Genomic DNA, 12,455 nt, shown 5'->3' on the forward strand with positions numbered 1-12,455 from the left:
TGGTTAAGGCGCATCTGCAGTATTGCGGCCAATTCTGGGCACCACGCTTTAGGAAGGATGTCAAACCCTTAGAGAGGGTGCAAAGGAGATTTACTAGAATGGTACCAGGGTGAGCGACTGGAGACGGGTCTAAAACCCAGTGCTACAGCTGAGTCAAGGCTGAGACCCTATATGTTTCTACAACCTGTGTGTTACATTGAAACACTGAATATAAAACCAATTGTAGGTCCCCTTCTTAAAATCAAAGGTAACCCCAAGTACTATAGTGGACAAAATGTAATGCTTTTGATTGGGGTGGAGCACATTGCGCATTTGTGTTATGAAACTACACAGACCTGCTGAGTTGGGTTGACTGGAATAGTCTTTTGGAAAAAAAAATTCTCTCTATCAGCATAATCTGAAGCAAACAATACTGGAATTAACAGCTGTTAAAAATACACTGTGCAGCAATATGTTGGTGATCGGGTGTGCTCCACCATGAACTGTGAAGATATGGATTCCTATCTACAATTCCCCACATAATGACTGAAGTTTATCCACACTATTGGAAGTGGTTCCAAACAAGGTAAAGGTGCTTCACACAGGCAGGAAAAGACAGAGAGACAGCAAATTCCCACTAACTGCTCATGCATGTTCTAGCCATTGGTTACTGAGCTGTGGTGATAGAGGTCAGGAAGGAGGTCATCTATCTGGTACCTCTATACATTACGTCGTGCACAAAAACCTTACAAATGGACGACAAAAAACAGATGACTTGTGACACACTGCACATCGCCATCCGATAGATAAGTGAGCAAGGAAATTGAAAGTTGATTGAAGATGAGAGTTTACAGAAAGTAGTAGTGAATTAACAGATCATTGAAAACATTTAGGCATGAATTTAGAATTGAGATTTGCTGGGTAGATGTCAAAGATTGCAGATGTTCAAAGATGCTCGGATTATTTTTGTAAATTTATAGGGGGCTGCCTGGAAAAGATATTGAAGTTTGTATATACCCAACAGAAGATGTTGAGTGTAGAACAGCAGAATGTGTCAGCTAGAATTAATGTCTAAACATATTACACTGTATTCAGAGATTAGCTGTATCTAATTTCAATAGTTTCCATGACAAATTCTACTCACCTCTGTTTGGGAGAGGAGTAAATGGGATGCTCTGAGAAAGCCTCATCAAATTATTCCTTTCAACAGCTGTTAAAAAGAAAGGTGCACAAATCTCAACATTAGCCAATTAATGGAGACATTAGTGCAAGTATCTGTAGTTTAACATTTACTTAGTAATACTGACCTGAATAGTAATAATTTACATCCAGTGCAGGCTTGAAAGGAGAACCAATCACTGAGGCAGAGGACAAAAAAAAAGATTTAATCCCTTTGAAATAAAATGCAACAGAATTCCTGCAACAGCAGAAATGCTTTCTTTCTTGAAACACAGCTATAATCACAGCAGGACAAGATTATGGTTTTCTCTGAAGGCTTTAATGCTTCAAAAGCTGTTCATTGTTTTGTTGCAAAAAACAAGGCCAAGACATTTTAGCTCAACATTTCATGCAGAAAGGAGTGGTGTGAAAATGTCAGAAAATCTCACCTTCCATTTTCCTGGGCCTTGCATGAGACTGATGAGCACTGTAAAAGTGTTGTGCTGAAACAGATGGAGATTAAAAACAATAAAATATGCACAAATATCAAACTGCTGCACTGGCCGGTCATAAAATAGAGGGGTTTGGAACACATCAGAAACCCAAGACTGCATTAAAGCCATTCACTTCACAGAATAATATTTTTAATAATCGGTTACTTTGAATCACTTTTACGTATCATTTGATGTTTTAGTACAGATATTGCATATACAGGTTTACATAGCGAGGAACAAAGCAGGAGGGTACTGGTGTTAACTGGCCTTGCATTGTGACTATAACTAAGAGCACCAGTGTGGCCTTCGAGCACGAGTGAAGAAGTCCCAGTAGATTTGTTGTAAAGTTGACGACTTCTGTCGGTTGACCTGGTCTTCTGCATGTATTCAGATGTTAGCCAACATCCAAGACAGATTTTAATCATGCTCTGCCCACATTGAGGGCAGACCGATCATTTTACCAACAACCTGGACATGTAGAATGATTTGTTTGAAATGGGTTGATGATATTTTGCCTGCATAGGGTGAGTCAGTTATGCAGAAATAGAATAAAGCTAATGAAAGAAAAGAATTAAAGTGTTTGAAAGGGACATGTTCCAAAATTCACTGCAAAAGGAATGCAATTATATCCTCTGAACAAGGCACACTTAACAGAGCAGGAAACAAATTTTAAGGTGCTTCGTTGTTAAAGGTTTATTGGAATTAGGTCTTATAGGTTTATGCCGGATTTTGATTATCAGCACAATTTCTTGTGCATTAACGAACTCAAGCTCTCGACAGACACAGCATCATCAACCAATTTAGCATTCATTAGAATATGGTGCACGAGTGCAAAGTAGCTTGGGCATTAAAACCAGGTGTGCCCTACAGGTTAGTGCGTCACATTACTGCACAAAATCAAACATGAGAAAGTCAGAAGCCAAGGCTCATAGCTTGTAACAAAGTATTAGAACGCAACCTTATAATGAAAGTACTAAGTGGATGTTTTGAGACAGGGTTTCTTTAAAACAAATGGCTTCAATCTAGATGTTTGAGTGCGAGATTAAGATAAGCTGCATTCTTAAAATGGAACATTTATTGGAAAACGTGAGACATTGCTTGCATTTCAGTTTGGATTTAAGACTTACCATTTAAGGCATCTTCATCAGCAGCCCTGAAATACAGAAATAAATAAACAGATTTTAAACCAATTTAAATTGAATTACTTAAATGGTGAATTGATTTTGGAAACATGTGGAAAGATATGATACAAATAAGTTTTGCTAATAAGCTAAATCTGTGTCACGCTCAGATCGAGGTTTCAATAATTCCTATGAGTATATTTGATATTGCCAATGAATTTTGTACATGAATGAGAGTTAGGTCGTAAAAAAATACCAATGAATGAACATCTTAATTATGGGAATATTTCTTTAAACAGATTTATTCTTTGCACTCTAGCAATTGTTGTTTTACTTTATCGAAGAGCAGATCCTGCTTTATGGAAACAATGCTCAGGCAATGCAGCAACTAAACAATGAAATAAACTGCATTTATATTACACCTTTAATGTAGAAAAATGTCCCAATGGTACATGACAGAGGACGAAAAGGACCAGACAGTAAACCTTTGGCACAGAGGGCTTAGCAGTAATTGCATATAATTTAAGTAGATAATGCATATTTTACATAACTTCCCATCTTCAGTAAAGTGGACATACTAACATATAGGGATCAAGAGGAAATGTATCTACTGTATAATAGAAACTGATTCCAACACATTATATTCAAGTTAACAGCTAGTATTCGTCCGGAGAAGCATCTACCCAGATGGTGCAGAGAACCACTTCTGTCTGAACTTGACTTTTGAACCATAGTTTTGATCTGCCCATTTCAATATTTCAGTTCTTCCAGTTTTATGTACCATTCCCTAGATCAGACACCAAGTATTACAAGCCAAATCGTTTTTTAAAAATCTATAAATCTGAACTGGACAAACTCCCTTTCTATAAATTTAAATGTTTATTATTTGCCAGGTGGCTCAGATTAACTAGGTTGTTTAACTAAACCATGTTAAATGTTGCAAATTGGCAAACAAAAGTGAAGTGATATGGCCAATGCAGGCATTAATACAGGACAGGAAATGAACTGTACTGAGAAGGTCAACATGTGGGAGTATTCGAAGAGATCCAACACCGTCTCCAGTGCGCCAGTGCAGCCTTCGGTCGCCTGAGGAAGAGAGTGTTTGAAGACCAGGCCCTCCAAACTGCCACCAAGCTCATGGTCTACAGGGCTGTAGTAATACCTGCCCTCCTGTATGGCTCAGAGACATGGACCATGTACAGTAGACACCTCAAGTTGCTTGAGAAATATCACCAATGATGTCTCCGCAAGATCCTACAAATCCCCTGGGAGGACAGGCGCACCAACATCAGCGTCCTCACTCAGGCTAATATCCCCAGCATTGAAGCACTGACCACACTCGATCAGCTCCGCTGGGCAGGCCACATAGTCCGCATGCCAGACACGAGACTCCCAAAGCAAGTGCTCTACTTGGAGCTCCTTCATGGCAAATGAGCCAAAGGTGGGCAGCTACAAGGACACCCTCAAAGTCTCTCTGATAAATGCAACATCCCCACTGATACCTGGGAGTCCCTGGACCAAGACTGCCCTAAGTGGAGGAAGCACATCCGAGAGGGCGCTGAGCACCTCGAGTCTCAACGCCGACAGAATGCAGAAATCAAGTGCAGACTGCGGAAAGAGTGTGCGGTAAACCAGTCCCACCCACCCCTTCCCTCAACGACTATCTGTCCCACCTGTGACAGAGTCTGTGGCTCTCATATTGGACTGTTCAGCCACCAAAGAACTCACTTCAAGAGTGGAAGCAAGCCTTCCTTGATTCCGAGGGACTGCCTATGATGATGATTCAAACAGTAATAAGTAAGTATCATCGTATGGTGCAACTGTGAGAGAGAAAACCCCGTCAACTATATTCATTGGTACTTTCGAAGGACCCAGCATGGTGCAGTGGCTGAATGCTGTAATTATCAATCTAGGAAATTTCATTCACTTACATTTGACAACTGGTTGCAATAGGCTTGTCTTCTAGACGGTTCTATAAAAGAGAAAAAGTATGGTCACGATGTGTATGTGCACACTGTTACTACACTACAACAGTGACTACACGTCAAAAGTACTTCATCGGCTGTAAAGCGCTATGGGACATCCGGTGGCCATGAAAGGCATATAATGCAAATCTTTCTTTAACATAACCCTACCACAGACCTCTCCCTTTTGTTTTATTCCTGCCCCCCTTTCCCCAAATCTGTACTTGCTTAAAAAGCTGTCATCTCCAACATATTCCAGTCTGATGAAAGATCGACCTGAAATGGGAACTGTTTCTCTCTCTCTCCGCTGATGCTGCCTGTCCTACTGAGTGTTTGCAGCATTTTGTGTTTTTATTTTAGTCCCTTTAAGGACTTGTTTTTGAAACTTAACTATCATAAGTATGCCGTGTTTACTGGATGTTAGCTTGTCCTGCATCAGACTATAATTTCTGCGATGTATGGTTTTCAACAGTAAGTTTCAGTTAGAGTATTGAATAGATCATCTTTCAATCGTTCTTCCCAATTTTCTTGAACATAGAGTGTTCATTTGTATATGGAAGTTGAACTCTCACATAAATGGAGGACACATTTATGGGAGTTTATATTGTCACATTAGTCCTACAAGAGAAAGGAGGAATTTACACTTGTATAGCATCTCAGTACTTTGGTTCGGTATTCACTAAGGAGGACACAAACAACCTTCCGGATATAAAAGGGGCCAGAGGGTCTAGTAAGGAGGAGGAACTGAGGGAAATCCTTATTAGTCGGGAAATTATGTTGGGGAAATTGATGGGATTGAAGGCCGCTAAATCTCCAGGGCCTGATGGACTGCATCCCAGAGTACTTAAGGAGGTGGCCTTGGAAATAGTGGATGCATTGACAGTCATTTTCCAACATTCCATTGACTCTGGATCAGTTCCTATCGAGTGGATGGTAGCCAATGTAACCCCACTTTTTAAAAAAAGGAGGGAGAGAAAACAGGGAATTATAGCCTGATCTCAGTAGTGGGTAAAATGATGGAATCAATTATTAAGGATGTCATAGCAGCGCATTTGGAAAGAGGTGACATGATAGGTCCAAGTCAGCATGGATTTGTGAAAGGGAAATCATGCTTGACAAATCTTCTGGAATTTTTTGAGGATGTTTCCAGTCGAGTGGACAAGGGAGAACCAGTTGATGTGGTATATTTGGACTTTCAGAAGGCTTTCGACAAGGTCCCACACAAGAGATTAATGTGCAAAGTTAAAGCACATGGAATTGGGGGTAGTGTGCTGACATGGATTGAGAACTGGTTGTCAGACAGGAAGCAAAGAGTAGGAGTAAATGGGTACTTTTCAGAATGGCAGGCAGTGACTAGTGGGGTACCGCAAGGTTCTGTGCTGGGGCCCCAGCTGTTTACACTGTAATTAATGATTTAGACGAGGGGATTAAATGTAGTATCTCCAAATTTGCGGATGACACTAAGTTGGGTGGCAGTGTGAGCTGCGAGGAGGGTGCTATGAGGCTGCAGAGTGATTTGGATAGGTTAGGTGAGTGGGCAAATGCATGGCAGATGAAGTATAATGTGGATAAATGTGAGATTATCCACTTTGGTGGTAAAAACAGAGACACAGACTATTATCTGAATGGTGACAGATTAGGAAAAGGGGAGGTGCAACGAGACCTGGGTGTCATGGTACATCAGTCATTGAAGGTTGACATGCAGGTACAGCAGGCGGTGAAGAAAGCAAATGGCATGTTGGCCTTCATAGCGAGGGGATTTGAGTACAGGGGCAGGGAGGTGTTGCTACAGTTGTACAGGGCCTTGGTGAGGCCACACCTGGAGTATTGTGTACAGTTTTGGTCTCCTAACTTGAGGAAGGACATTCTTGCTATTGAGGGAGTGCAGCGAAGATTCACCAGACTGATTCCCAGGATGGTGGGACTGACCTATCAAGAAAGACTGGATCAACTGGGCTTGTATTCACTGGAGTTCAGAAGAATGAGAGGGGACCTCATAGAAACGTTTAAAATTCTGACGGGTTTAGACAGGTTAGATGCAGGAAGAATGTTCCCAATGTTGGGGAAGTCCAGAACCAGGGGTCACAGTCTAAGGATAAGGGGTAAGCCATTTAGGACTGAGATGAGGAGAAACTTCTTCACCCAGAGAGTGGTGAACCTGTGGAATTCTCTACCACAGAAAGTTGTTGAGGCCAATTCACTAAATATATTCAAAAAGGAGTTAGATGAAGTCCTTACTACTAGGGGGATCAAGGGGTATGGCGAGAAAGCAGGAAGGGAGTACTGAAGTTGCATGTTCAGCCATGAACTCATTGAATGGCGGTGCAGGCTAGAAGGGCCGAATGGCCTACTCCTGCACCTATTTCACAACCAAGTCTTGTTTTGGAATCACGTCTGCTGTTTTAGAGAGAGCAAAGAGTTGCAGTGAGGCAAAATACATTTAAAAAAGTAATATAAATCTTCAAGCATGCCAAGTAAGTGGAGGCTAATATATATTCAAAAAATGTAGTGCAGGAAAGTAATCAAACCACCTTTTTGTTCAATGTCATCATAGGAATGAATGTGGGAAGGGAGGACCTGGAGACAATCACTATCACTAGGGGGGGTAGTGCTGGACAGGCTAATGGGACTCAAGGTAGACAAGTCCCCTGGTCCTGTGAAATGCATCCCCGGGTATTAAAAGAGATGGCGGAAGTTATAATCTACCAAAATTCTCTGGACTCTGGGGAGGTACCAGCGGATTGGAAAGCAGCTAATGTAACGCCTCTGTTTAAAAAAGGGGGCAGACAAAAGGCAGGTAACTATAGGCCGGTTAGTTACACATCTGTAGTGGGGAAAATGCTTGAAACTATTAAGGAAGAAATAGTATGACATCTAGATAGGAATAGTGCAATCAAGCAGACGCAGCATGGATTCATGAAGGGGAAATCATGTTTAACTAATTTACTAGAATTCTTTGAGGATATAACGAGCATGGTGGATAGAGGTATACCGATGGATGTGGTGCATTTAGATTTCCAAAAGGCATTCGATAAGGTGCCACACAAAAGGTTACTGCAGAAGATAGAGGTACGCGGAGTCAGAGGAAATGTATTAGCATGGATAGAGAATTGGCTGGCGAGCAGAAAGCAGAGAGTCGGGATAAATGGGTCCTTTTTGGGTTGGAAATCGGTGGTTAGTGGTGCGCCACAGGGATCGGTGCTGGGACCACAACTGTTTACAATATACATAGATGACCTGGAAGAGGGGACAGAGTGTAGTGTAACAAAATTTGCAGATGACACAAAGATTAGTGGGAAAGCGGGTTGTGTAGAGGACACAGAGAGGCTGCAAAGAGATTTGGATAGGTTAAGCGAATGGGCGAAGGTTTGGCAGATGGAATACAATGTCGGAAAGTGTGAGGTCATCCACCTTGGGGAAAAAAAACCAGTAAAAGTGAATATTATTTGAATGGGAAGAAATTACAACATGCTGAGATGCAGAGGGACCTGGGGGTCCTTGTGCATGAATCCCAAAAAGTTAGTTTGCAGGTGCAGCAGGTAATCAGGAAGGCGAATGGAATGTTGGCCTTCATTGCGAGAGGGATGGAGTACAAAAGCAGGGAGGTATAGGGTATTGGTAAGGCCGCACCTGGAGTACTGCGTGCAGTTTTGGTCACCTTACTTAAGGAAGGATATACTGGCTTTGGAGGGGGTACAGAGGCGATTCACTAGGCTGATTCCGGAGATGAGGGGGTTACCTTATGATGATAGATTGAGTAGACTGGGTCTTTACTCGGAGTTCAGAAGGATGTGGGTGATCTTATAGAAACATTTAAAATCATGAAAGACAAGATAGAGGCAGAGAGGTTGTTTCCACTGGTAGGGGAGGCTAGAACTAGGGGTCACAGCCTCAAAATACGGGGGAGCCAATTTAAAACCGAGTTGAGATGGAATTTCTTCTCCCAGAGGGTTGTGAATCTGTGGAATTCTCTGCCGAAGGAAGCAGTTGAGGCTAGCTCATTGAATGTATTCAAGTCACAGATAGATAGATTTTTAACCAATAAGGGAATTAAGGGTTATGGGGAGAGGGCGGGTAAGTGGAGCTAAGTCCATGGCCAGATCAGCCATGATCTTATTGAATGGCGGAGCAGGCTCGAGGGGCTAGATGGCCTACCCCTGTTCCTAATTCTTATGTTCTTATGTTCTTATACCAAAGTATCACTTCAATAATGAGGGAATTCAGACTCGAGAGATCTAGAAGCATCATCCCATTAGATTAAGACAATAATGCCTCGAAAAGCAGACACAGATTTTCCTTAAAATGTAGCAGTTTTATAAAAAGAGAACAATTTTCAGATTATCCCAAGGCAGCTGCTATAAAAGTAGAAAGTGCTTCTTTCTTATGCAACTAAATACAAAAGTGGTATTTCCCACTACTGCCATCCATTGCTGAGAAAAGTATTCAATCACAGGTTTGTTTTTAAGTGAAACAAATAACTACTCAACAGCCAATACCATTGCAAAACAACAAGCTCTACAGCTAGCAAAAAACGGTGCCGTCTCCAGAAAGGAAGTATGTGGCAGCAGGTAAATAACACTATTAGTTCCAGATAAATGAAAATCAACTTAATCAAAGCAGTCTATCTGAATGCCAAATCGATATGGTATAAAGCTCATTTATTCTGCAGAGCAAGTAGTGCGATAGTTTCCAGTGCATGGAAGCAAAAACCAAAATCATACAAAGCCCTGTGATCCAAAAAAAAAATCAGACACAAGATTTTGATTGAGATAGCATTCGGAGATAAACAAAAGTGTTAAAAGGTCCTTTTTGTAAGCCTAGATATCATTTGTTGTTCCCCAAATTTCTTTGCAAAAGTGTGCTGCAATGACCGGCACACAGAGCTCTGGACTGCGACAGACGTTGAGAGAACAATCAACAAACTACTGGAACACGACACTCAAGAGTTGAATTAGTTATCTCAGCATTACACAAACCTGCTCTATTTAGGATTATCAATTTTTAAGGTGACCCAACCTATAAATAAAGGTACAAAAAGCCACTCAACTGTATATTCTGAAGAACTTTGTACCAAATCCACAACTTCTGCCCTAAAGGCAGCAGCATGGGCTGGATGACACTCGGTGAAACTTATCTGAATGCTTTCCCCTTGTCCAGTATTACTGGTGATTTCCAATCAGGTCCCGAGAATGATTAATTCCATTCTGACGAAAGGTCATCGAGCTGAAATGTGAACTCTGTTTCTCTCTCCACAGATGCTTCCTGACTCGCTGAGTATTTCCAGCATTTCCTGTTTTTATTTCAGACTTCCAGCATCCACAGTATTTTGCTTTTGTAATGATTCATTGGGGATGGGGAAAGAAGAGCAAGAGGAATAGATGTAGCAATTCCCCCCTTCCCAGGAGATCTATAGATGATGAATCAGGATTGCTCCGCTGTTCCAATCGCTGGGAGCAGTTTGTCAGATTGTTTCTCGGAGAACGACATGCCCAGAGCAGACTAACCTCTTACTTTTGAGAGAGAATATGGATTGCTAAGAAGATCCTTTGATCAAACAACTGACCAGAATTGTGAACACTACTGATTTTTGTGTTGTTCTGGTCAGTGCAGTGTGTTGCTCAAATGGAAACCCATCGCCATGTTTAAAAGTCTCTGAACCAAACTACTGAGGAATCTGCATCTGCACAATGTGCCTGACACAGGAGTACATGCTCCCTTCCTTCAGGACATAACTCAAGTTCAGAAAGCTTAGACAAGTGGCCCAAGCGAGTTAGTCAGTTTTATTAAACCAAGGGCAATTAGGGATGGGCAATAAATGCCAGCCTTACCAGTGATGCCCACATCCCATGAATTAATTAAAAAGTGTCACATGATCAATTTTTTGTACATCCTGAGAAACACTGGAACAAGCAAAGTAAGGTGCAGTTCAAAATCTTGGCTGAAAGATGACATCTCCCACAATGCAGCACTCCTTCAGTACTGCACTGAAATGTTAACCCAGATTATGTGTTCGAACTCCTGCACTGGGGCTTGAAGCCACAATCATCTGACTGAGAAGCAAGTGCGCTACCAACTGGGCCAAACTGACAATCTTACCTATTGACTACTGGATACATCAGTGTGCTCTCATACTTGGCTTTGTAGCAGTCGTCACCTACCTTAAGCTTCCTCATCAGTAACTAGAAGAATACCTGCCTTCAGCATCACAGAATGACCTACCATCTTTCAACCAGTGATGTTTTACACATCCAGCTTTATTCATCACCAGTTGAGTAATTCAGGTCCCCTTGTGAAGGGATGTGTTAGAGGCGCCCTTTTATTTGCCATGAATCCACCTCTCACGTTGTGTCTGGATCTTGGATGTAGCCCGGGAGGAAGCCCTTCTATTGCATGTCTTGTTTTGAGCCATGGACGGAGAACTGCTGACGTGGTTGACTTGGAGAGCTTCGTGTTGCCAGTTTTGTGTTTCTAGGTTGAATCTCAAGTGTTGATGACAGATTCTTCTAGTCTGATACAGCTGCACGCAAGCTTAAAATATCCAATAACCAGGTCCCTAGTCATACTGGCTGAATCATTTAAGGTAATGTTACCATTTTGAAGTTTTATATGTAATGAGTAAGTTCAAGACCCTCAAGTACAATGTGGGCTGAAAGGTTGCTATCAAGGTTTAGAAGAGAAGCTGGAGGAGTTTGAATCAGAGATGGCCCTCACTCTCCCCGAGCCTGCATTTAATGTGGAACATAATTTGCAGTGTTTTAGATGGTTCTCAGTCTGGCTTTTGCATTCACGTTATTCACACTAACCAATGGTATGTGTTGTTCTTGAATTTTGCATATGAATTGGACTTGAGGCTTCACACAAAGATGTGAGTGAGAATATCCATTTACCATCAATTCCAGTGTTCCAGTCACTCTCAATAAGCAATTCAAGAGTCCGCATTTCAGAACAAAATGCGACACTGGGGACAACACAGGCACTGAGCACTTGCATCCAGAAAGAAATGTTCAAGCTGAAATTGTTACCAACTATTATTCAGGCAGTATTTCAGGAGACTGGCCACAAGACCTTCACCGATTACTAGAATACACCTATAGCAGGATTTACAAGACTCAAATCCAGCCAACAGCAGCAACACTAAGGACAGGCTGATCACGAGAATTTCAACCAAAGTAGCATCAGGACTGCAAAAATAGACCATAGTGTGATATAAGAAACAGCCCTTGCAACTATGCAAAAATGTTGAGGAAAAGCTTAGTTAAAAAAAAACTCTTATTTGCATCAGCTTATTAGCGTTTTTCGTAAGATATTTTCTCAAATTCAGTATCACCGGTCATTCCCATAAACATAGAAAATAGGTGCAGGAGTAGGCCATTCGGCCCTTCGATCCTGCACCACCATTCAATATCATGGCTGATCATACAACTTCAGTACCCCACTTCCAACTTCTCTCCATACCCTTGATCCCTTTGGCCGTAAGGGCCATATCCAACTCCCTTTTGAATATATCAAATGAACTGGCTTCAACAACTTTCTGTGGTAGAGAATTCAAGTTCAGGATCCTAGTCTCTGAATGAACTGTGTCACTTTCCATCTTAATGAAGAATTCTACCATATTATGGTCACTCTTCCCCAAGGGGCCTCGCACAACAAGATTGCCAATTAATCCTCTCTCATTACACAAGACCCAGTCTAGGATGGCCTCCCCCCTAGTTGGTTCCTCGACATATTGGTCTAGAAAA

The 12,455-nt window shown here is 41.7% G+C and overlaps 1 protein-coding gene across 2 annotated transcripts in view; it reads right to left on the bottom strand.

Moving 5' to 3' along the window:
* trpm7 (transient receptor potential cation channel, subfamily M, member 7) overlaps positions 1-12,455 on the bottom strand; it is a 147,584-nt gene that overhangs the window by 24,153 nt on the left and 110,976 nt on the right. For both annotated transcript variants that reach the window (XM_070858629.1, XM_070858628.1), the window contains 5 exons: positions 4,684-4,724; positions 2,759-2,784; positions 1,587-1,640; positions 1,287-1,337; positions 1,124-1,189 (listed from right to left, as the gene is read on the bottom strand). In XM_070858629.1, the coding sequence (XP_070714730.1) occupies positions 1,124-1,189; positions 1,287-1,337; positions 1,587-1,640; positions 2,759-2,784; positions 4,684-4,724 (238 nt within the window). The remainder of the gene's footprint in view (positions 1-1,123; positions 1,190-1,286; positions 1,338-1,586; positions 1,641-2,758; positions 2,785-4,683; positions 4,725-12,455) is intronic.

This window comes from Pristiophorus japonicus, chromosome 17, assembly GCF_044704955.1.
Source record: "Pristiophorus japonicus isolate sPriJap1 chromosome 17, sPriJap1.hap1, whole genome shotgun sequence".
Classification (NCBI taxonomy): Eukaryota; Metazoa; Chordata; class Chondrichthyes; family Pristiophoridae; genus Pristiophorus; species Pristiophorus japonicus.